At 39.4% G+C, this 21,620-nt stretch overlaps 1 protein-coding gene across 1 annotated transcript; it reads left to right on the top strand.

The window, feature by feature from the left end:
- Window positions 1–642: 642 nt before the first annotated feature.
- Window positions 643–1,626, top strand: LOC128647120 (olfactory receptor 4Q3-like). Its single transcript, XM_053699938.1, has one exon. The coding sequence runs from the start codon at window positions 643–645 to the stop codon at window positions 1,624–1,626; it is 984 nt and encodes a 327-aa protein (XP_053555913.1).
- Window positions 1,627–21,620: the final 19,994 nt, after the last annotated feature.

Genomic DNA, 21,620 nt, shown 5'->3' on the forward strand with positions numbered 1-21,620 from the left:
GTAAAACAAAATGAAGAAGTATGTAAACCTATTGGAAACAGAAGCTGATAAACAGTTTATGTCAGACAAATTATTTAATGCTTTACTGCTTTGTTTTTACTCAAGCAATGCGATTGGCTGCACAGGTGCAGGGGCAGGTCCTGCACAAGTGTGAGTGAGTGATGGGTGCCCTCTTGCTAGTTCTGAATGCGAGTACATATGTTGCCTTGCTGGGAACATTAACTACCATACAATATCACTACTCACAATTAAGATTACAATACACTATAAATAAATGTAAATTCAATCTATAAAATAATAAATCTGCTCAGGTCACATTTCCCTTAAGCGAATGGTGGCTTTACTTGATATCTTTCCCGCAAAATAAAAGCACAGGGGTGCCACATAGCATATCAAAAGGCAGGAAAACTTTGTTTCTTTATCCAAAAATGTATAGGCTCACAATATGAAAACTCCATCAAAAGGTTCAACTAAAAATGGAACAATGGAACTATATATATATATATATATATATATATATATATATATATATTTATATATATATATTTATAGTATATACACACATACACACATACATACATACATATATAATGCAATAGTTCAATTACAAATGTATTTGTGTTATATTTAAGGTTATAAGAAATGGCATATATAAACCACAGCTCAGTCGCAGAATTCTATCTCAGTGGACTTTCCAGCTCCTTTGACATACAGATGTCTTTTTTCGCCACATTTCTTTTTTTGTATCTTATAACAATATCAGGAAACCTTCTAATCATGGCAGCAGTCCAAAAGGATTCACGCTTACACTCCCCAATGTATTTCTTCCTTGGGAACCTATCCTTTCTGGATATATGTTATTCCACTGTAACCATCCCTAAAATGCTTACTAACATTCTGTCAACGAAGAAGACCATCACTTTTAATCAGTGTATATGTCAACTATTTTTCCTCCATTTCTTTGGTGGTACTGAATGTTTTCTGCTCACTGCCATGGCATATGATCGATATGTTGCCATTTGTAATCCACTGAGCTATCACATTGTAATGAACCCCAGATTCTGTCTCTGGCTGCTGTTGTTAACATGGGTGGGTGGATTCCTTCATTCTTTCACTCAAGCCATTGTGACATATCAGCTTCAGTTTTGTGGTCCAAATAGGATTAACCATTTTTTCTGTGACGTTCACCCACTCTCTGTTCTAGCCTGTTCTGATACGTTATTTATTGATATCTTTATCATCGCCAACAGCGGAATGATCTCACTCACATGCTTTGTAGTGTTGCTGTTCTCCTATCTTGGCATAATTACTGCCATATTCAGAATTCGCTCAGCGGAAGGGAGACACAAGACTTTCTCTACTTGTGCTGCTCATCTCCTGGTTGTAACATTCTTCTTTGGGCCATGTGTATTCATTTACATGAGGCCGCCTGTAAATTATACAGCAGACAAGTTGGTGTCTGTGTTATACACAGTGTTGACTCCCTTGTTAAATCCCATCATATACACTCTGAGAAACCAGGAGATGAAAAATGCCTTAAAGAAACTTGGAAAAATAAAAGTGTCCCCAGACACGATACCTATAGAGAAAAATATTTTATCACAATATAAAGGCATTGTATCATAATCATTATATCATTTTCTATCATTTAAAATGGGGTAACAGAGATATGTGCGGGTTAGAATTCTGTATTCATGCCAGAGAAAATTCCTAGTTTCAGCACTCTTTTCTAATAGAAATCTGAAACTTCACCCCTTCGCTACCGGTAAATAAAAAAATGTATTATTATTTTTTTATATATATTTGTTTTTTTTCTGTAGTGCAGTTATTCTTCTTAACCCTCCCACCTCCCTAATACCCCCCCCCCCAAATAGCTCTCTAACCCTCCCCTCCTACCAGAGGCGTAACTAGAACCACATGGCCCAGGTGCAAGAATCTAAGAAGGGCCCCCCCCCACCCCTCAAAAAAGTGAATTTGATAGATATTTTTTTTTTTTAACATTTAACACAGAAAAAAATTGTGAATCAGATTACATGTCTGCAAAAGGAGGTACTCTGTGCCCACAGTCTGTGAGATGGTCTGACCCCCTATTACTGTATATAGTCACACTGTTTAACCCACCAGTACTGTATATAATGAGTTAGTGACACTGTCTGTAATCTGCCGGTGAGATGGCTGGCTTGCCCCTACCTGCCCCAGTACTTTATAAAGTGACCACAGTAGTCTGTGACATAGTCCAGCCCCCCCATACTGTATATAGTGGTACTGTATAGTGACACTGTTTACCACCACCCCCCCTTGTTGTAGTAACAAGGTCTGTAATTTGCTGGTTCCACAAACACACACACACATACATGCATAAACGCACACACAGTCACATACATATACACACACACACACACACACACACATACAAGCATAAATACACACACAGTCACATACATACACACACACACACACACACACACATACAAGCATAAATACACACGCAGTCACATACACATACACACACACACATACATGCATAAATACACACACAGTCACATACACATACACACACACACACACATACAAGCATAAATACACACACAGTCACATACATATACACACACAAACACACACACACATACATGCATAAATACACACACAGTCACATACACATACACACACACACATACATGCATAAATACACACACAGTCACATACATACACACACACACACATACAAGCATAAATACACACTCAGTCACATACACACACACATACATAAATACACACACAGTCACAGACACACACACACACACATAAACACCAATAGGTAAAACAGAAACACTAACCCCTGTAGTCAGAGACACTAGTGAAGCATCATGTCACACTCACATGATATCAATGCAGGCAGTGGAAGGTCAATGTTTTTTATTAAACCTCTGCACCCCCTGTAGTTTCGCCCCTGCCTCCTACTAATTGCAGCCATGATCGTTACAGACAGTGACAAACACAGTTTCACTGTCTTTAATGATCTTGCATCTGCCTTTATATGGAACTGGAGCACCGATGGTTCTCTGGTTTCATATGCGGGCAGATGCCTGGAGCTCATGAACTCCAGCTCTCGGCTGTAACTTTTAAGCTGAGACTGACTGCTCGACCTTCCTGCAGCTCTGATGTATATATATATATATACTGTATATGTTAAGTGGTACGATGAGCTTCATACCGCATGACGTATATATACATCTAGTTGGGTTAAGGGGTTGAAGGGACATGAAACCCAATTTTTTCTTTCAGAATTTAGATAGAGCATGTGATTTTAAACAACATTCCAATTTACTTCTATCTAATTAGTATTGTTCTCTTTGTATCCTTACCTAGGTCAGATAGCTGCTGTTAGGTGGCTGTAAATATATGCCTCGTGTTAATGGCTCACCCAATGAATTCAGCTAGCCCTTAGTAGTGCATTGATGCTTATTATACAAAGGATACCTAGAGAATTAATCGAATTAGATAATAGCAGTAAATTGGAAATTTGCTTAAAATTGTATGCTCTCTCTGAATCATGTCCATTTTTAACTTAGTTGTTCCATCCCACAATAAACTGTAAGCAAACAGAGCTAGAAATATTTAAACAACTTTCCTTGAATCCTTGGTTAAAGAGTAACCCTAGGTAGGCTGATAGGAGCTTAGGAGGGTGCACGTGTCTTTTGCAGTCTATCGCCTAGATTTAGAGTTCTGCGTTAGCTGTCAAAAGCAGTGTTAAGGGGTCTTAACGCTGCTTTTGGCCGCCCGCTGGTATTTAGAGTCAGGCAGGAAAGGGTCTAATGCTCACTTTCAAGCCGCGACTTTTCCATACCGCAGATCCCCTTATGTCAATTGCGTATCCTATCTTTTCAATGGGATCTTCCTAACGCCGGTATTTGGAGTCTTGGCTGAAGTGAGCGATAGACCCTCTACCGACAAGACTCCAGCCGCAAAAAAAAGTCAGTAGTTAAGAGCTTTATGGGCTAACGCCGGTTTAAAAAGCTCTTAACTACAGTGCTCTAAAGTACACTAACACCCATAAACTACCTATGTACCCCTAAACCGAGGCCCCCCCCCACATCGCCACCACTATAATAAATATTTTTAACCCCTAACACCCCCCTTCATTAAATATAATTTTAATCTAACGAAATAAATTAAATCTTATTAACTAAAGTATTCCTATTTAAAACTAAATACTTACCTGTAAAATAAACCCTTATATAGCTACAATATAATGAATAATTATATTGTAGCTATTTTAGGATTTATATTTATGTTACAGGCAACTTTGTATTTATTTTAACTAGGTACAATAGCTATTAAATAGTTATTAACTATTTAATAGCTACCTAGTTAAAATAATTACAAAATTACCTGTAAAATAAATCCTTACCTAAGTTACAATTAAACCTAACACTACACTATCAATAAATTAATTAAATAAATTACCTACAATTACATACAATTAAATAAACTAAACTAAATTACAAAAAAAAAAAAAACACTGAATTACAAAAAAAAAAAAAAAGATTACAAGAATATTAGGCTAATTACACCTACTCTAAGCCCCCTAATAAAATAAAAAAGCTCCCCATAATAATAAAAGTCCCTACCCTATTCTAAATTAAAAAGTAACCAGCTCTTTTACCAGCCCTTAAAAGGGCTTTTTGCGGGGCATACCCCTAAGTAATCAGCTCTTTTGCCTGTAAAAAAGAAAACAACCCCCCAACATTAACCCCTTAATGACAACTGACGTACCAGGTACGTCATGCAAAAACTAACTGTTAATGACAATAGACGTACCTGGTACGTCAGTTGTCTAACAGAGTGCTGGAAGGGATCACAATCGCTTCCAGCAGCTCTGAGGGTATTGCAGTGATGCCTCGATATGGAGGCATCCTGCAATACCCCTTTACAAGCCTCCGATGCAGAGAGAGCCACTCTGTGGCCCTCTCTGCACCGGTAGTGATGGTGCCGATGGTGCCTTTGTCCGCTGGGAGGAGGGAGCGTGTGCGTGCACGATGCGCGCGCGCGTGTGCACGAAGCGTGCGCACGTGCACGGGTGCACGTGTGCACGTGGGCGAAAAGTGCACGTGCACATGCGCGCATTAGCCACACTGACACCAATGAAAAAGGAAGGGGAAAAAAAGTTTTTTTTTTTTTTTACATTTAAAAGGATCTGGGAGGGGGAGGGGGTGGGGGTATTGTGGGGGGGCTGCTACACTACAGAAATAATTAAACATACAAATAAAAGTTATAAATAAAATTAAAATAGTTTGGTTTGTGGGGCCAAACTGGGTACTGGCAGACAGCTGCCAGTACCCAAGATGGCGGTAATTAGGTAGGGGAGAGGGTTAGAGAGCTGGAGGGGGGATCAGGGAGGTTGGTGCTAAGGCAGGGGTCCATCACAACTAAAATATTTTATAATTTTTATTTAAAAAAAAAACAAACCTCTTTTATTTAGTACTGGCAGACTTTCTGCCAGTACTTAAGATGGCGGTAACAATTGTGGGGTGGGGGAGGGAAGAGAGCTGTTTGGGAGGGATCAGGGGCTGGGATGTGTCAGGTGGGAGGCTGATCTCTAAAATTAACCCTGCAAGCTCCCTACAAGCTACCTAATTTAACCCCTTCACTGCTGGGCATAATTCACGTGTGGTGCGCAGCAGCATTTAGCGGCCTTCTAATAACCAAAAAGCAACGCCAAAGCCATATAAGTCTGCTATTTCTGAACAAAGGGGATCCCAGAGAAGCTTTTACAACAATTTCTGCCATAATAGCACAAGCTGTTTGTAAATAATTTCAGTGAGAAACCTAAAATTGTGAAAAATGTAAAGTTTTTTTTTTTATTTGCTCGCATTTGGCTGTGAAATGGTGGCATAAAATATACCAAAATGGGCCTAGATCAATACTTGGGGTTGTCTACTACACTACACTAAAGCTAAAATTAACCCTACAAGCTCCCTAATTAACCCCTTCACTCCTGGGCATAAAACACGTGTGGTGCGCAGCGGCATTTAGCGGCCTTCTAATTACCAAAAAGCAACCACAAAGCCATATAAGTCTGTTATTTCTGAAAAAGGGGATCCCAGAGAAGCATTTACAACCATTTGTGCCATAATTGCAGAAGCTGTTTGTAAATAATTTCAGTGGGAAACCTAAAGTTTGTGACAAAATTTGTGAAAAAGTGAACTTTTTTTTTTTTTTATCGCATTTGGCGGTGAAATGGTGGCATGAAATATACCAAAATGGGCCTAGATTAATACTTTGGGATGTCTTCTAAAACAAAATATATACATGTCAAGGGATATTCAGGTATTCCTGACAGATATTAGGGTTCCAAAGTAACTAGCGCTAATTTTGAAAAAAAGTGGTTTGGAAATAGCAAAGAACATGTAAACATTGGGTATTTCTAAACTCAGGACAACATTTATAAGCTATTTAGCATGGGTGTTTTTTGGTGATTGTAGATGTGTAACAGATTTTGGGGGTCAAAGTTAGAAAAAGTGTGTTTTTTTCTATTTTTTCCTCATATTTTATCATTTTTCTTTTAGTAAATTATAAGATATGATGAAAATAATGGTATCTTTAGAAAGTCCATTTAATGACGAGAAAAACGGTATATAATATGTGTGGGTACAGTAAACGAGTAAGAGGAAAATTACAGCTAAACGCAAACACTGCAGAAATGTAAAAACAGCCATTGTCATTAAGGGTAAGAAAATTGAAAAATGGTCCGGTCATTAAGGGGTTAAAACCCACCACCCACATACCCCTACTCTAACCCGAACCCCCCCTTAAATAAACCTAACACTACCCCCCTGAAGATCTCCCTACCTTGAGTCGTTTTCACCCAGCCGGGCACCGATGGACCAAAAGAGGACATCTGGAGCGGCAGAAGTCTTCATCCTATCCGGGCAGAAGAGGACATCCGGACCAGCAGACATCTTCATCCAAGCGGCATCTTCTATCTTCATCCATCCGGAGCGGAGCCATTTTCTGATGGATCCGTGTCTGCTGGAAGAAGATGGCTCCGCTCCGCTCCGGATGGATGAAGATAGAAGATGCCGCTTGGATGAAGATGTCTGCCGGTCCGGATGTCCTCTTCTGTCCGGATAGGATGAAGACTTCTGCCACTCCAGATGTCCTCTTTTGGTCCATCGGTGCCCGGTTGGGTGAACACGACTCAAGGTAGGGAGATCTTCAGGGGGGTAGTGTTAGATTTATTTAAGGGGGGTTTGGGTTAGAGTAGGGGTATGTGGGTGGTGGGTTTTAATGTTGGGGGGGTTGTATTTTTTTTACAGGCAAAAGAGCTGATTACTTAGGGGCATGCCCCGCAAAAAGCCCTTTTAAGGGCTGGTAAAAGAGCTGGTTACTTTTAATTTAGAATAGTGTGGGGACCTTTATTATTTTGGGGGGCTTTTTATTTTATTAGGGGGCTTAGAGTAGGTGTAATTAGCCTAATATTCTTGTAATTTTTTTTTATTTTTTGTAATTTAGTGTTTGTTTTTTTTGTAATTTAGTTTAGTTTATTTAATTGTATGTAATTGTAGGTAATTTATTTAATTAATTTAATGATAATGTAGTGTTAGGTTTAATTGTAACTTAGGTTAGGATTTATTTTACAGGTAATGTTGTAATTATTTTAACTAGGTAGCTATTAAATAGTTAATAACTATTTAATAGCTATTGTACCTAGTTTAAATAAATACAAAGTTGCCTGTAAAATAAATATAAATCCTAAAATAGCTACAATATAATTATTCGTTATATTGTAGCTATATTAGGGTTTATTTTACAGGTAAGTATTTAGTTTTAAATAGGAATACTTTAGTTATAAAGATTTAATTTATTTCGTTAGATTAAAATTATATTTAATTTAGGTGGGTTTTAGGGTTAGGGTTAGACTTAGCTTTAGGGGTTAATACATTTATTAGAGTAGCGGCGAGGTCTGGTCGGCAGATTAGGGGTTAATAAGTGTAGGTAAGGTAGTGGCGACGTTGGGGGGTGCAGATTAGGGGTTAATAAATATAATATAGGGGTCGGCGATGTTAGGGGCAGCAGATTAGGGGTTCATAGGGATAATGTAGGTTGCGGCGGTGTACAGAGCGGCAGATTAGGGGTTAATAGTATAATGCAGGTGTCAGCGATAGCGGGGGCGGCAGATTAGGGGTTAATGAGTGTAAGGTTAGGGGTGTTTAGACTCGGGGTTCATGTTAGGGTGTTAGGTGCAGACTTAGAAAGTGTTTCCCCATAGGAAACAATGGGGCTGTGTTGGGAGCTTAACGCTGCTTTTTTGCAGGTGTTAGGTTTTTTTTCATCCCAAACTGCCCCATTGTTTCCTATGGGGGAAACCTGCACAAGCACGTTTTGCCAGCTTACTGCTACCGTAAGCAACGCTGGTATTGAGGGTTGAAGTGGTGGTACATTCGGCTCAATGCACCCTTTTTGGAGCCTAACGCAGCCCTTCAGACAACTCTAAATACCAGCATTGTCTTAGGGGTGCATTGGGAAAAAAAAGCTGCGTTAACTACGCGGGTCTTTACCAACAAAACTCTAAATCTAGCCGTATTGCAGTAGTGTTTGTACATTTTTTGTCACTTTGCATAACATTGCTATAAAAAAAATTCAAACATTGTTGCCTGATAGCTAAAGACAAGTGCACACTCTTGAACTTACCTAGGATTACTCTTTAACAAAGGATACCAAGAGAACTAAGCAGAATTGATGGAAGTAAATTTAAAAAGGTGTTTAAAATGTCATACTCTATCCATTTCATTTAAAGGGATACTAAACCCAATTTTTTTCTTTCATGATTCATACAGAGCGTGCAATTTTCAGCAATTTTCTATTTTACTCCTATTATCAATTGTATTCATTATCTTGCTATCTTTATTTGACAAGCAGGAATGCAAAGCTTGGTAGCCGGCCAATTTTTGGTTCAGCACCTGGGTTGCACTTGCTGATTTGGAGGCTTAATGTAGCTACCAATAAGCAAGCACTATCCAGGGTGCTGAACAGAACAACTAAGTTAAAAATGGACATAAAACCTGAAAAAAATAAAAAACAAAGATACCAAGAGTACAAAGAAACATTCGGCTAGATTTAGAGTTTTGTCGGTAACGACCCGCGTAGCTAACGCATGTTTTTTTTCCCCGCACCTTTTAAATACCGCTGGTATTTAGAGTTCACAGAATGGCTGCGTTAGGCTCCAAAAAAGGAGCGTAGAGCATAATTTACCGCCACTGCAACTCTCAATACCAGCGGTGCTTACGGACGCTGCCATCTTCAAAACGTGCTTGTGCACGATTCCCCCATAGGAAACAATGGGGCTGTTTGAGCTGAAAAAAAACCTAACACCTGCAAAAAAGCAGCGTTAAGCTCCTAACGCAGCCCCATTGTTTCCTATGGGGAAACACTTCCTAAGTCTGCACCTAACACTCTAACATGTACTCCGAGTCTAAACCCCCCCTAACCTTACACTTATTAACCCCTAATCTGCCGCCCCCGCTATCGCTGACCCCTGCATATTATTATTAACCCCTAATCTGCAGCTCCGTACACCGCCGCAACCTACGTTATCCCTATGTACCCCTAATCTGCTGCCCCTAACACCGCCGACCCCTATATTATATTTATTAACCCCTAATCTGCTGCCCCCAACGTCGCCTCCACCTACCTACAATAATTAACCCCTAATCTGCCGACCGGACCTCACCGCTACTCTAATAAATGTATTAACCCCTAAAGCTAAGTCTAACCCTAACACTAACACCCCCCTAAGTTAAATATAATTTAAATCTAACTAAATAAATTAACTCTTATTAAATAAAGTATTCCTATTTAAAGCTAAATACTTACCTGTAAAATAAATCCTAATATAGCTACAATATAAATTATAATTATATTGTAGCTATTTTAGGATTAATATTTATTTTACAGGCAACTTTGTAATTATTTTAACCAGGTACAATAGCTATTAAATAGTTAATAACTATTTAATAGTTACCTAGTTAAAATAATTACAAAATTACCTGTAAAATAAATCCTAACCTAAGTTACAATTAAACCTAACACTACACTATCAATAAATAAATTAAATAAACTACCTACAATTATCTACAATTAAACCTAACACTACACTATCAATAAATTAATTAAATACAATACCTACAAATAAATACAATGAAATAAACTAACTAAAGTACAAAAAATAAAAAAGAACTAAGTTACAAAAAAAATAAATTATTTGCAAACATTAGAAAAATATTACAACAATTTTAAACTAATTACACCTACTCTAAGCCCCCTAATAAAATAACAAATACCCCCAAAAATGCCCTACCCTATTCTAAAATTAAAATAGAAAAGCTCTTTTACCTTACCAGCCCTGAAAAGGGCCCTTTGCGGGGCATGCCCCAGAGAATTCAGCTCTTTTGCCTGTAAAAAAAACATACAATACCCCCCCCAACATACAACCCACCACCCACATACCCCTAATCTAACCCAAACCCCGCTTAAATAAACCTAACACTAAGCCCCTGAAGATTTCCCTACCTTGTCTTCACCACGCCGGGTTCACCGATTGTTCCAGAAGAGCCTCCAATGTCTTGATCCAAGCCCAAGCAGGGGGCTGAAGATGTCCATGATCCGGCTGAAGTCTTCATCCAAGCGGGAGCTGAAGAGGTCCATGATCCGACTGAAGTCTTCTATCAAGCGGCATCTTCAATCTTCTTTCTTCCGGATCCATGTAGTTCATCCCACCGACGCGGAACATCTATCTTCACTGACGACTTCCCGACGAATGACGGTTCCTTTAAGGGACGTCATCCAAGATGGCGTCCCTCGAATTCCGATTGGCTGATAGGATTCTATCAGCCAATCGGAATTAAGGTAGGAAAATTCTGATTGGCTGATGGAATCAGCCAATCAGATTCAAGTTCAATCCGATTGGCTGATCCGATCAGCCAATCAGATTGAGCTCGCATTCTATTGGCTGATTGGAACAAACCCCTCGCTTGGGCTTGGATCAAGACATCGGAGGCTCTTCTGGATCAATCGGTGAACCCGGCGTGGTGAAGACAAGGTAGGGAGATCTTCAGGGGCTTAGTGTTAGGTTTATTTAAGGGGGGTTTGGGTTAGATTAGGGGTATGTGGGTGGTGGGTTGTAATGTTGGGGGGGGTATTGTAAGTTTTTTTTTACAGGCAAAAGAGCTGAATTCTTTGGGGCATGCCCCGCAAAGGGCCCTTTTCAGGGCTGGTAAGGTAAAAGAGCTTTTCTATTTTAATTTTAGGGTAGGGCATTTTTTTATTTTGGGGGTCTTTGTTATTTTATTAGGGGGCTTAGAGTAGGTGTAATTAGTTTAAAATTGTTGTAATATTTTTCTAATGTTTGTAAATAATTTTTTATTTTTGTAAGAGTTCTTTTTTATTTTTTGTACTTTAGTTAGTTTATTTAATTGTATTTATTTGTAGGTTGTTTATTTAATTTATTTATTGATAGTGTAGTGTTAGGTTTAATTGTAACTTAGGTTAGGATTTATTTTACAGGTAATTTTGTAATTATTTTAACTAGGTAGCTATTAAATAGGTATTTAATATTGTACCTGGTTAAAATAAATACAAAGTTGCCTGTAAAATAATAATATAATCCTAAAATAGCTACAATATAATTATAATTTATATTGTAGCTATATTAGGGTTTATTTTACAGGTAAGTATTTAGCTTTAAATAGGAATAATTTATTTAATAAGAGTTAATTTATTTTGTTAGATTTAAATTATATTTAATTTAGGGAGGTGTTAGGGTTAGGGTTAGAATTAGCTTTAGGGGTTAAAAAATTTATTAGAGTAGCGGTGAGGTCCGGTCGGCAGATTAGGCGTTAATGCTTGAAGTTAGGTGTCGGTGATGTTAGGGAGGGCAGATTAGGGGTTAATACTATTTATTATAGGGTTATTGAGGCGGGAGTGAGGCGGATTAGGGGTTAATACATTTATTATAGTAGCGGTGTGGTCCGGTCGGCAGATTAGGGGTTAATAAGTGTAGGTAGGTGGAGGCGACGTTGGGGGTGGCAGATTAGGGGTTAATAAATATTATGTAGGTGTCGGCGGTATTAGGGGCAGCAGATTAGGGGTACATAGGGATAACGTAGGTGGCGGCGGTGTACGGCAGATTAGGGGTTAAAAAAATTTAATAGAGTGGCGGCGATGTGGGGGCACCTCGGTTTAGGCGTACATAGGTAGTTTATGGGTGTTAGTGTACTTTAGAGCACAGTAGTTAAGAGCTTTATGAACCGGCGTTAGCCCAGAAAGCTCTTAACTTCTGGCTTTTTTCTGCGGCTGGAGTTTTGTCGTTAGATTTCTAACGCTCATTTCAGCCACGACTCTAAATACCAGCGTTAGAAAGATCCCATTAAAAAGATAGGATACGCAAATGGCGTAGGGGGATCTGCGGTATGGAAAAGTCGCGGCTGCAAAGTGAGCGTTAGACCCTTTCCTGACTGACTCCAAATACCAGCAGGTGGTAAAAACCAGCGTTAGGAGCCTCTAACGCTGGTTTTGACGGCTACCGCTAAACTCTAAATCTAGGCGATTGATAATAGGAGTAAATTAAAAAGTTGCTTAAAATTGCATGCTCTGTTTGAATCGTGAAATTGACTTTACTGTCCCTTTAAAGTGCAATAAATGTGAAATAAATGTGCAAATAACAATAATAATAGCCCCATGAAATGTGATGCATAGCAATACAAATTAAAAAATACCTTCCTGCAAAAATTGTCAGTTAGTGACAATGGACGTACCTGGTACGTCATCGGTCAAATTGAGTGCTGGAAGCGATTGCAATCGCTTCCAGCAGGTCTCAGGGTATTGCAGTGATGCCTTGATATTGAGGCGTCCTGCAATTCCCTTTTTTAAGCATCCGATGCAGAGAGAGGGAGGGAGAGGGTGGGAGATGGAGGGAAATACATTTTTATGAAGTGATCTGGGAGGGGGAGGGGAGTGGGGGCAGCTACAATACAGAAAATTGACCCTACAAGCTACCTAATTAACCCCTTAACTGCTGCACATAATACAAGTTTGGTGCACGGCGGTATTTAGCGGCCTTCTAATTACCAAAAAGCAATGCCAAAGCCATATATGTCTGCTATTTCTGAACAAAGGGGATCCCAGAGAAGCATTTACAACCATTTGTGCCATGATTGCACTAACTGTTTGTAAATAATTTCAGTGAGAAACTTAAAATTGTGGAAAATTAACAATTTTTTTTATCGCATTTGGCGTTGAAATGGTGGCATGAAATATACTAAAATGGTCCAAGATCAATATTTTGGGTTGTCTACTACACTAAAGCTAAAATTAACCATACAAGCTCCCTACAAGCTACCTAATTTTGCTGGGCATAATACACATGTGGTGTGCAGCGGCGTTTAGCGGCCTTCTAATTACCAAAAAGTAATGCCAAAGCCATAAATGTCTGCTATTTCTGAACAAAGGGGATCCCAGAGAAGCGTTTACAACCATTTATGCCATAATTGCACAAGCTGTTGGTAAATAATTTCAGTGAGAAACCTAAAGTTTGTGAAAAAGTTTGTGAAAAAGTTTGTGAAAAAGTAAACGATTTTTTATATTTGATCGCATTTGGAGGTAAAATCGTGGCATGAAATTTACTAAAATGGGCCTAGATCAATACTTTGGGTTGTCTACTAAAAAAAATATATATACATGTCTAGGGATATTCAGGGATTCCTGGCAGATATCAGTGTTCCAATGTAACTAGCGCTAATTTTTAAAAAAACAAATAGTTTGGAAATAGCAAATTGCTACTTGTGTTTATTGCCTTATAACTTGCAAAAAAAGCAAAGAACATGTAAACATTGGGTATTTCTAAACTCAGGACAAAATTTAGAAACTATTTAGCATAGTTGTTTTTTGGTGGTTGTAGATGTGTAACAGATTTTGGGGCTAAAAGTTAGAAAAAGTGTGTTTTTTTCTATTTTTTCCTCATATTTTATAAAAAAATTTATAGTAATTTATAAGACATGATGAAAATAATGGTATTTTTAGAAAGCCCATTTAATGGCGAGAAAAACGGTATATAATATGTGTGGGTACAGTAAATGAGTAAGCGGAAAATTACAGCTAAACACAAACACAGTAGAAATGTAAAAATAGCCTTGGTCCCAAAAGGTCAGAAAATGGAAAATTGCTGTGGTCACTAAGGGGTTAATTAATTCTCTGGATATCCTTTGTTAAAAAGTCATCAATACACTACTGGGAGGCACATATGGGCAGTCACCAATCAGTGGCCAGGTCTCAGAATTAGTGCATTACTGCTCCTGAGCCTACCCAGCTATATTTTTCAACAAAGGATACAAAAGAAACAAACCTAATTCACTAATATAAGTAAACTGGAACTCTGAGTCATGAAGGGAAAAAAAAATGATTGTAATGTTCCTTTAATTTTCTGCTTTGTGAAGACTATTTTCTAATGGCAAAACTAACATTTTAAACCTTCCCCACCTTTAGAGTCACGGTTTTAACCAGATAAACAAATCAACAAAATGTGTTTCAAGCATTCTAATAGAGCTACATTTGTTGTAGCCAAGTGATTCTGTGTAAGAGATAATATCATATGACAAGATATCACTAAATCAAATGGTGGTAATACACAACTATTAGCATGTATACACATATTAGCTATAACACATAGAGCAAAAAATAATAATAATGATATCCAAATAGATAGGTATAATAACACACTTATGTATAATCCCAATAAAATGTAACACCTGACAATCCACATGAAAATAAGAAGAGAATAATTCAGTGTATGATTGTTGAATGCACATATATGCCTCTTGTCATTGTCTCACCAGATGTGTTCAGCTACCTAATTTTACATTTAAGAGAATGAAGCAAATTTGATAAGAGAAGTAAACTGAAAAGATATTTAAAATCGTTTGCTCTCTTTGAATCATGAAATATTTTTGTGTGGATTTCATGTCATTTTAATGAAGTGCCAAATAACATTGACATTTCAAAAGGAAGAGTATCTAGTACCAATACGTTTTGGAACAAATAACATTTACCATAAGACAAATTACATGGGGCTTATTTATCAAAGCTTCAACTGCAAAATCACACAAAATCCTAAAAATCATTTGCCTAGATTACGAGTTTTGTTGGTAATGCTGTGCGGTGCGAACAAGCAGTTTTCCCTCACTGCTCACCTACAGACAACGCTGGTATCACGGGTTTTTACAAACTCTGCGTTAGCCGCAAAAAAGTGAGCGTAGAGCAAAATTTAGCTCCACATCTCACCTCAATACCAGCGCTGCTTACGGTAGCGGTGAGCTGGCAAAACGTGCTTGTGCACGATTTCCCCATAGGAATCAATGGGGGAGAGCTGGTTGAAAAAAAGCAGCGTAAAGCTCCTAACGCAGCCCCATTGATTCCTATGGGGAAATCATTTTTATGTCTACACCTAACACCCTAACATGAATCCCGAGTCTAAACACCCCGAATCTTACACTTATTAACCCCTAATCTTCCGCCCCTGACATCGCCGACACCTGCATTATATTATTAACCCCTAATCTGCTGCTCCGGACACTGCCGCCACCTACATTATACTTATGAACCCCTAATCTGATGCCCCCAACATTGCCGAACCCTACATTATATTTATTAACCCCTAATCTGCCGCCCCCAACGTAGCCGCCACTATATTAAAGTTATTAACCCCTAAATCTAAGTCTAACCCTAACCCTAACACCCCCCTAACTTAAATATACATTTAAATAAATCTAAATAAAATAACTATCATTAACTAAATTATTCCTATTTAAAACGAAATACGTACCTATAAAATAAACCCTAAGATAGCTACAATATAACTAATAGTTACATTGTAGCTATCTTAGGATTTATTTTTATTTTACAGGCAACTTTGTATTTATTTTAACTAGGTAGAATAGTTATTAAATAGTTATTAACTATTTAATAGCTACCTAGTTAAAATAAAGACAAATATACCTGTAAAATAAAACCTAACCTATGTTACAATTACACCTAACACTACACTATAATTTAATAAATTCCCTAAACTAAATACAATTTAAAGTTTTTTAAATTAATTACACCTAATCTATTCCCCCTAATAAAATAAAAAAGCCCTCTAAAATAATAAAAAGCCCTACCCTATACTAAATTACAAATAGCCCTAAAAAGGGCCTTTTGCGGGGCATTGCCCCAAAGTAATCAGCTCTTTTACCTGGAAAAAAAGTACAATACCCCCCCAACAGAAGTCTTCACCCAGCCGGGCAGAAGTCTTCATCCAAGCCGGCCAGAAGAGGTCCTCCAGACGGGCAGAAGACGGGAAGAAGAGGTCCTCCAGACGGGCAGAAGTCTTCATCCAGGCGGCATCTTCTATCTTCATCCATCCAGTGTGGAGCGGGTCCAATTTCAAGACATCCGACGCGGAGCCTCCTCTTCAAACGAAGTCCAATTGAAGAATGAAGGTTCCTTTAAATGACGTCATCCAAGATGGCATCTATTGAATTCCGATTGGCTGATAGAATTCTATCAGCCAATCAGAATTAAGGTAGAAAAAATCCTATTGTCTGATGCAATCAGCCAATAGGATTGAGCTGGCATTCTATTGGCTGATTGGATCAGCCAATAGAATGCCAGCTCAATCCTATTGGCTGATTGGATCAGTCAATAGGATTGCACTTCAATCCTATTGGCTGATTGTATCAGCCAATAGGATTTTTTCTACCTGAATTCAAGGGACGCCATCTTGGATGACGTCATTTAAAGGAACCTTCATTCTTCAGTTGGACTTTGTTTGAAGAGGATGCTAAGTGTCGGATGTCTTGAAGATGGAGATGCTCCGTGCCTGATGGATGAAGATAGAAGATGCCGCCTGGATGAAGACTTCTGCCCGTCTGGAGGACCTCTTCTTCCCGTCTTCGATGAAGACTTCTGCCCATCTGGAGGACCACTTCTGCCGGCTTCGTTGAGAACATCGGCCCGGTTGGGTGAAGACTTCTCAAGGTAAGGTGATCTTCAAGGGGTTAGTGTTAGGTTTTATTAATGGGGGATTGGGTTGGTTTTAGAGTAGGGTTGGATTTGTGGGTGATGTGTTTTAATGTTGGGGGGGGGGTATTGTACTTTTTTTCCAGTTAAAAGAGCTGATTACTTTGGGGCAATGCCCCGCAAATGGCCCTTTTAACACTCAAGCAATATCCACATGAATTTTACTGCAAACCCCCATCTAAGGGTCAGATTTCAAGTGGCGTACTATTTAGTACTTTCGCTCGAACGTTAACATTACCAGAAATACAGATTTTGCGTGCATGGGTTACCGCTCGTATTACAAATTGAAAGTAAAACTTATGCACAAGAGGGAAACCAGATGCAGGCTAACTTCAGGACTTTTTTATGTAAAAAATATTGAATGCAAAATATGCGTACCGTGCTACATTGTATCATGTCCGCTCACACTTTGATAAATTGGCCCCAGAATATGTTTACACTGCACTTGTGATCTAAGCCTGTTTATGTAATAAATGTTACTAATCAGTATCATATATTAATGTGCATACAGCAGTTGTGAATATAAAATCTATGTGCACTGCAGTTTGTCTACTGAATTGGAAGTATTCCCAGAGCAGCTACCCCATAAGGCTAATTCACTTATATAATAATTTCCATGACATTCTTGTGGTAAATCTATACTTATTCTTTTGTGAATGAGTAACAGTGAACAAAATTTACTAAGGGGCTTGTTTAGCCTTTCCAGTTTATTGCCCTCACTAGCGCCTCTAATGGTTATGTTATGTTATGCATGGAATTTGCTGAATAATGGAATGATGCATAGAATAGGAACTGTTGAAGCTGAAGATGAATTTGCCCAGTGTCTGTGATGATGATGTAATGATGTAAGTGTAATGGCTACAATTTCAGCAAGGGAAAGAAATTTGCCATAGGAATATAAAAAAACAGTTATCCGTCTCATGCTTTTAGTCTTATTTAAAGGGACCTGAAACCCAAACCTTTTGTAATTCAGGTAAATGATACAACTTTATACATCTTTACAATTTACCTCTGTTCTCAAATTTTCTTTATTCTCTTGGTATCCTTTGTTGAAGGAGCAGCAATTTACTACTAGGAGCTGAACACAATTGGTGAGCCAATGACTAGAGGCCTATATCTACAGCTTAAAATCAGCAGCTACCTTATAGTATTTTTATTTTTTATTTATTTTTTTTAAATGAATTTTTATTTGGTTTTAGAATGAAAAGTAACATTTGGGGACACGCAGGACCCCTGATCTAACATACACAAACAAAGGGATCGGACACGCAGGTCCGGTTGCAATAGCTGTTCAAACATTGATATATCGTAGATAAATTGCAGGGAAAGGTAACACTTGGGGACACACAGGACCCCTGTTCAAATATACACAAACAAAAGGATCGGACACTCAGGTCCGATTGCAATAGCTGTTCAAACATTGATATATCATAAGTAAATTGCAGGGATTTGTGGTGAAAATAGTTCACCAAGGTGGAACCCTAGTGTGGGCTCTAGTAATAAGGGGGGGGAGGGGTGATACTTATAACTTAGATTTAATTCCAGAGACAAGTGAGATGCACATTGTGTCTAGTACATACTTTACCCAGCACTTATTGTGCCTAACACCCATTACACCTGGCTCTCATTGCACCTAGCACATGCCGTACCCAGCACACATTCACTGTACTTCACTCCATGTATTTAGCATAAACCACACCCAACGCACACAGTTCCCAGCACACAATATACCTAGAACACACTATACTTAACCCACATTGTACCCAGCATACCTTGTACCTAGCACATGTCATACCTAGCACACATTGTACCCAACACACATAGTACCTAGAACCTACTGTAACTAGATCACACTATACCCAGCACACGCCGTACCCGGCACCCACCCTGCCCAGCACACGCAGAACCTAGCACACAGTGAACCTAGTACTCACTGTAGCCAGCACTTATTGCATCTAACGTGCGCTGCACCTAGCACACATTGTACCTAGCACGCATTGTACCTAGTACACACTGTACCTAGCACACACTGTACCCAGCACACACCGTACTTAGCACATATGATATCTAGTACCCGCTGTACCTAGCTCACAATATACCTAGCACACGCCGTACCCAGCACCTCCCTTGCCTGGTACATGCAGTACTTAGCACACACTGAGCCTAGCACACATTAAGCCTAACACACACTGCACCTAGCACACACTGCACCTAGCACACACTGTGCCTAGCACACACTGCGCCTAGCACACACTGCACCTAGCACACCCTGCACCTAGCACACATTGTACCTAGCACACATTGTACCTAGCACACATTGTACCTAGCATACATTGTACCTAGCACACATTGTACCTAGAACCCACTGTACTTTGCTCAAACTGTACCTAGCTCACACTGTACCTAGCACATGCCGTACCCGGCACCTCCCTTACCTGGCACATGCAGCACCTAGCACACATTGAACCTAACACACACTGTACCTAGCTCACGTTGTACCTAGCACACATTGTACCTAGCACACATTGTACCTAGCACCCATTGTACCTAGCACACATTGTACCTAGCACACATTGTACCTAGCACTCATTGTACCTAGCACTCATTGTACCTAGCACACATTGTACCTAGCACACATTGTACCTAGCACACATTGTACCTAGCACACACAGTACCCAGCACACATTGTACCTAGCACACAATTCCTAGTACCCATTGTACCTAGCTCATATTGTAGCTAGCTCACACTGTACCTAGCACACGCCATACCCGGCACCCCCCTTGCCTGGCACATGCAGTACCTAGCACACATGGAACCTAGCACGCATGGAACCTAGCACGCATTGTACCTAGTACCCGTTGTACCTAGCTCACACTGTACCTAGCTCACACTGTACCTAGCTCACACTGTACCTAGCACACGCCGCGCCTGGCACCCCCTTTGCCTGGCACATGCAGTATCTATCACACATGGAACCTAGCACACATGGAACCTAGCACACATTTTACCTAGCACATATTGTACCTAGCACACACTGTACCTAGCACACAGAGAACCTAGCACACAGAGTACCCAGCACACACCGTATCTAGCACACAGAGTACCCAGCTCACATTGTACTCAGCACACAATGTACTCAGCACTCCCCGTACCCAGCACACACTGTACCTCGCACGCACCGTACCCAGCACACACCATACCTAGCACACAGAGTACCTAGCTCACAGAGTACCTAGCTCACAGAGTGCCTAACACACAATATACCTAGCACGCAGAATACCTAACACACAGAGTGTCTGGCACACAGAGTATCAAGCACACAGGGTATCTAGCACACAGAATACCTAGCACACAGAGTATCTAGCACACAGAGTATCTAGCACACAGAGTATCTAGCACACAGAGTACCTAGCACACAGAGTACCTAGCACACAGAATACCTAGCACACAGAGTACTTAGCACACCCCGTACCTAACTCACATTGTACCTAGCACACATTCTACCTAGCACACACCGTACGCGGCACCACCCTTACCTAGCACACGCAGTACTTAGCACGTATTGAACCTAGCGCACTTTGTACCCAACACTCACAGTGCCCAACATGCACTACATACATAGTGCCCAGCACACACCATACCTAGCACACACTGTACCTAAATCGGAGGAAGATAGCTAAGTGTGGTATTGCAGTGATACCTCATGCCAGATAAAGGGTAAGATAGTATAGGGAAATTGTTAATAGTAAAGAGGGTAAGAAAACAAAAAAAACCACCACTCAACTACATACTATATATCTTCAGTACCTAGGGTGGAGTATCAGATGGATACACTACTATATAGATCCACTGTGACTTTTCTGGGCACCTGGAAAAGAAAGGACTATTCAGTTATTTCTAAGGTTAAACATATATAACCGTGATTTGTGGATGTGGACCATAGGATGCATTTTCCTGTGGCTAATAGATGAACTGTAGTGGAAGGGTGAAGCAAGCAGTATAAAACAGATAATAGAAAGTAGTCTCATAATGTCCAGTTCTATGCTATCATCTTCATGTAAGAAAGACAGGATGACAAAATAATATATCTTATATAAGTCTCTAAAACCCCTCCAAATCAACCCAGAGAGACATCACATAAATCAAAAACACTCTCAGACATAGCTAAAGAAAAATGCCTTCTGTGTTACGCATAGGTCAGGCGCTCAAATTTCCATCTAGTGGTGAAAAGCAGGGTTTCCATTAGATCACAATATAATACGCTATTTAGCCACTAACTAGCAAGCTGTGTTATATGTCATAGGCAGTGAAAATAACTACACTGACACTTATATATCGTTTTTGCTAAGCAGACAACTAACTATAAGCAAGCAATTGTCCCATATATAATTACAGGTCCATGGCTTCTGAGATCTGTCATCATAGAAAGTTCCACAATGTTGTCTGGCCTCCACATACTGCTGTGCTGCCGCATGTCCCAAATGTCGAAACGACTGTAGTAGTC

This window comes from Bombina bombina, chromosome 2, assembly GCF_027579735.1.
Source record: "Bombina bombina isolate aBomBom1 chromosome 2, aBomBom1.pri, whole genome shotgun sequence".
In the NCBI taxonomy this organism is placed as follows: Eukaryota; Metazoa; Chordata; class Amphibia; order Anura; family Bombinatoridae; genus Bombina; species Bombina bombina.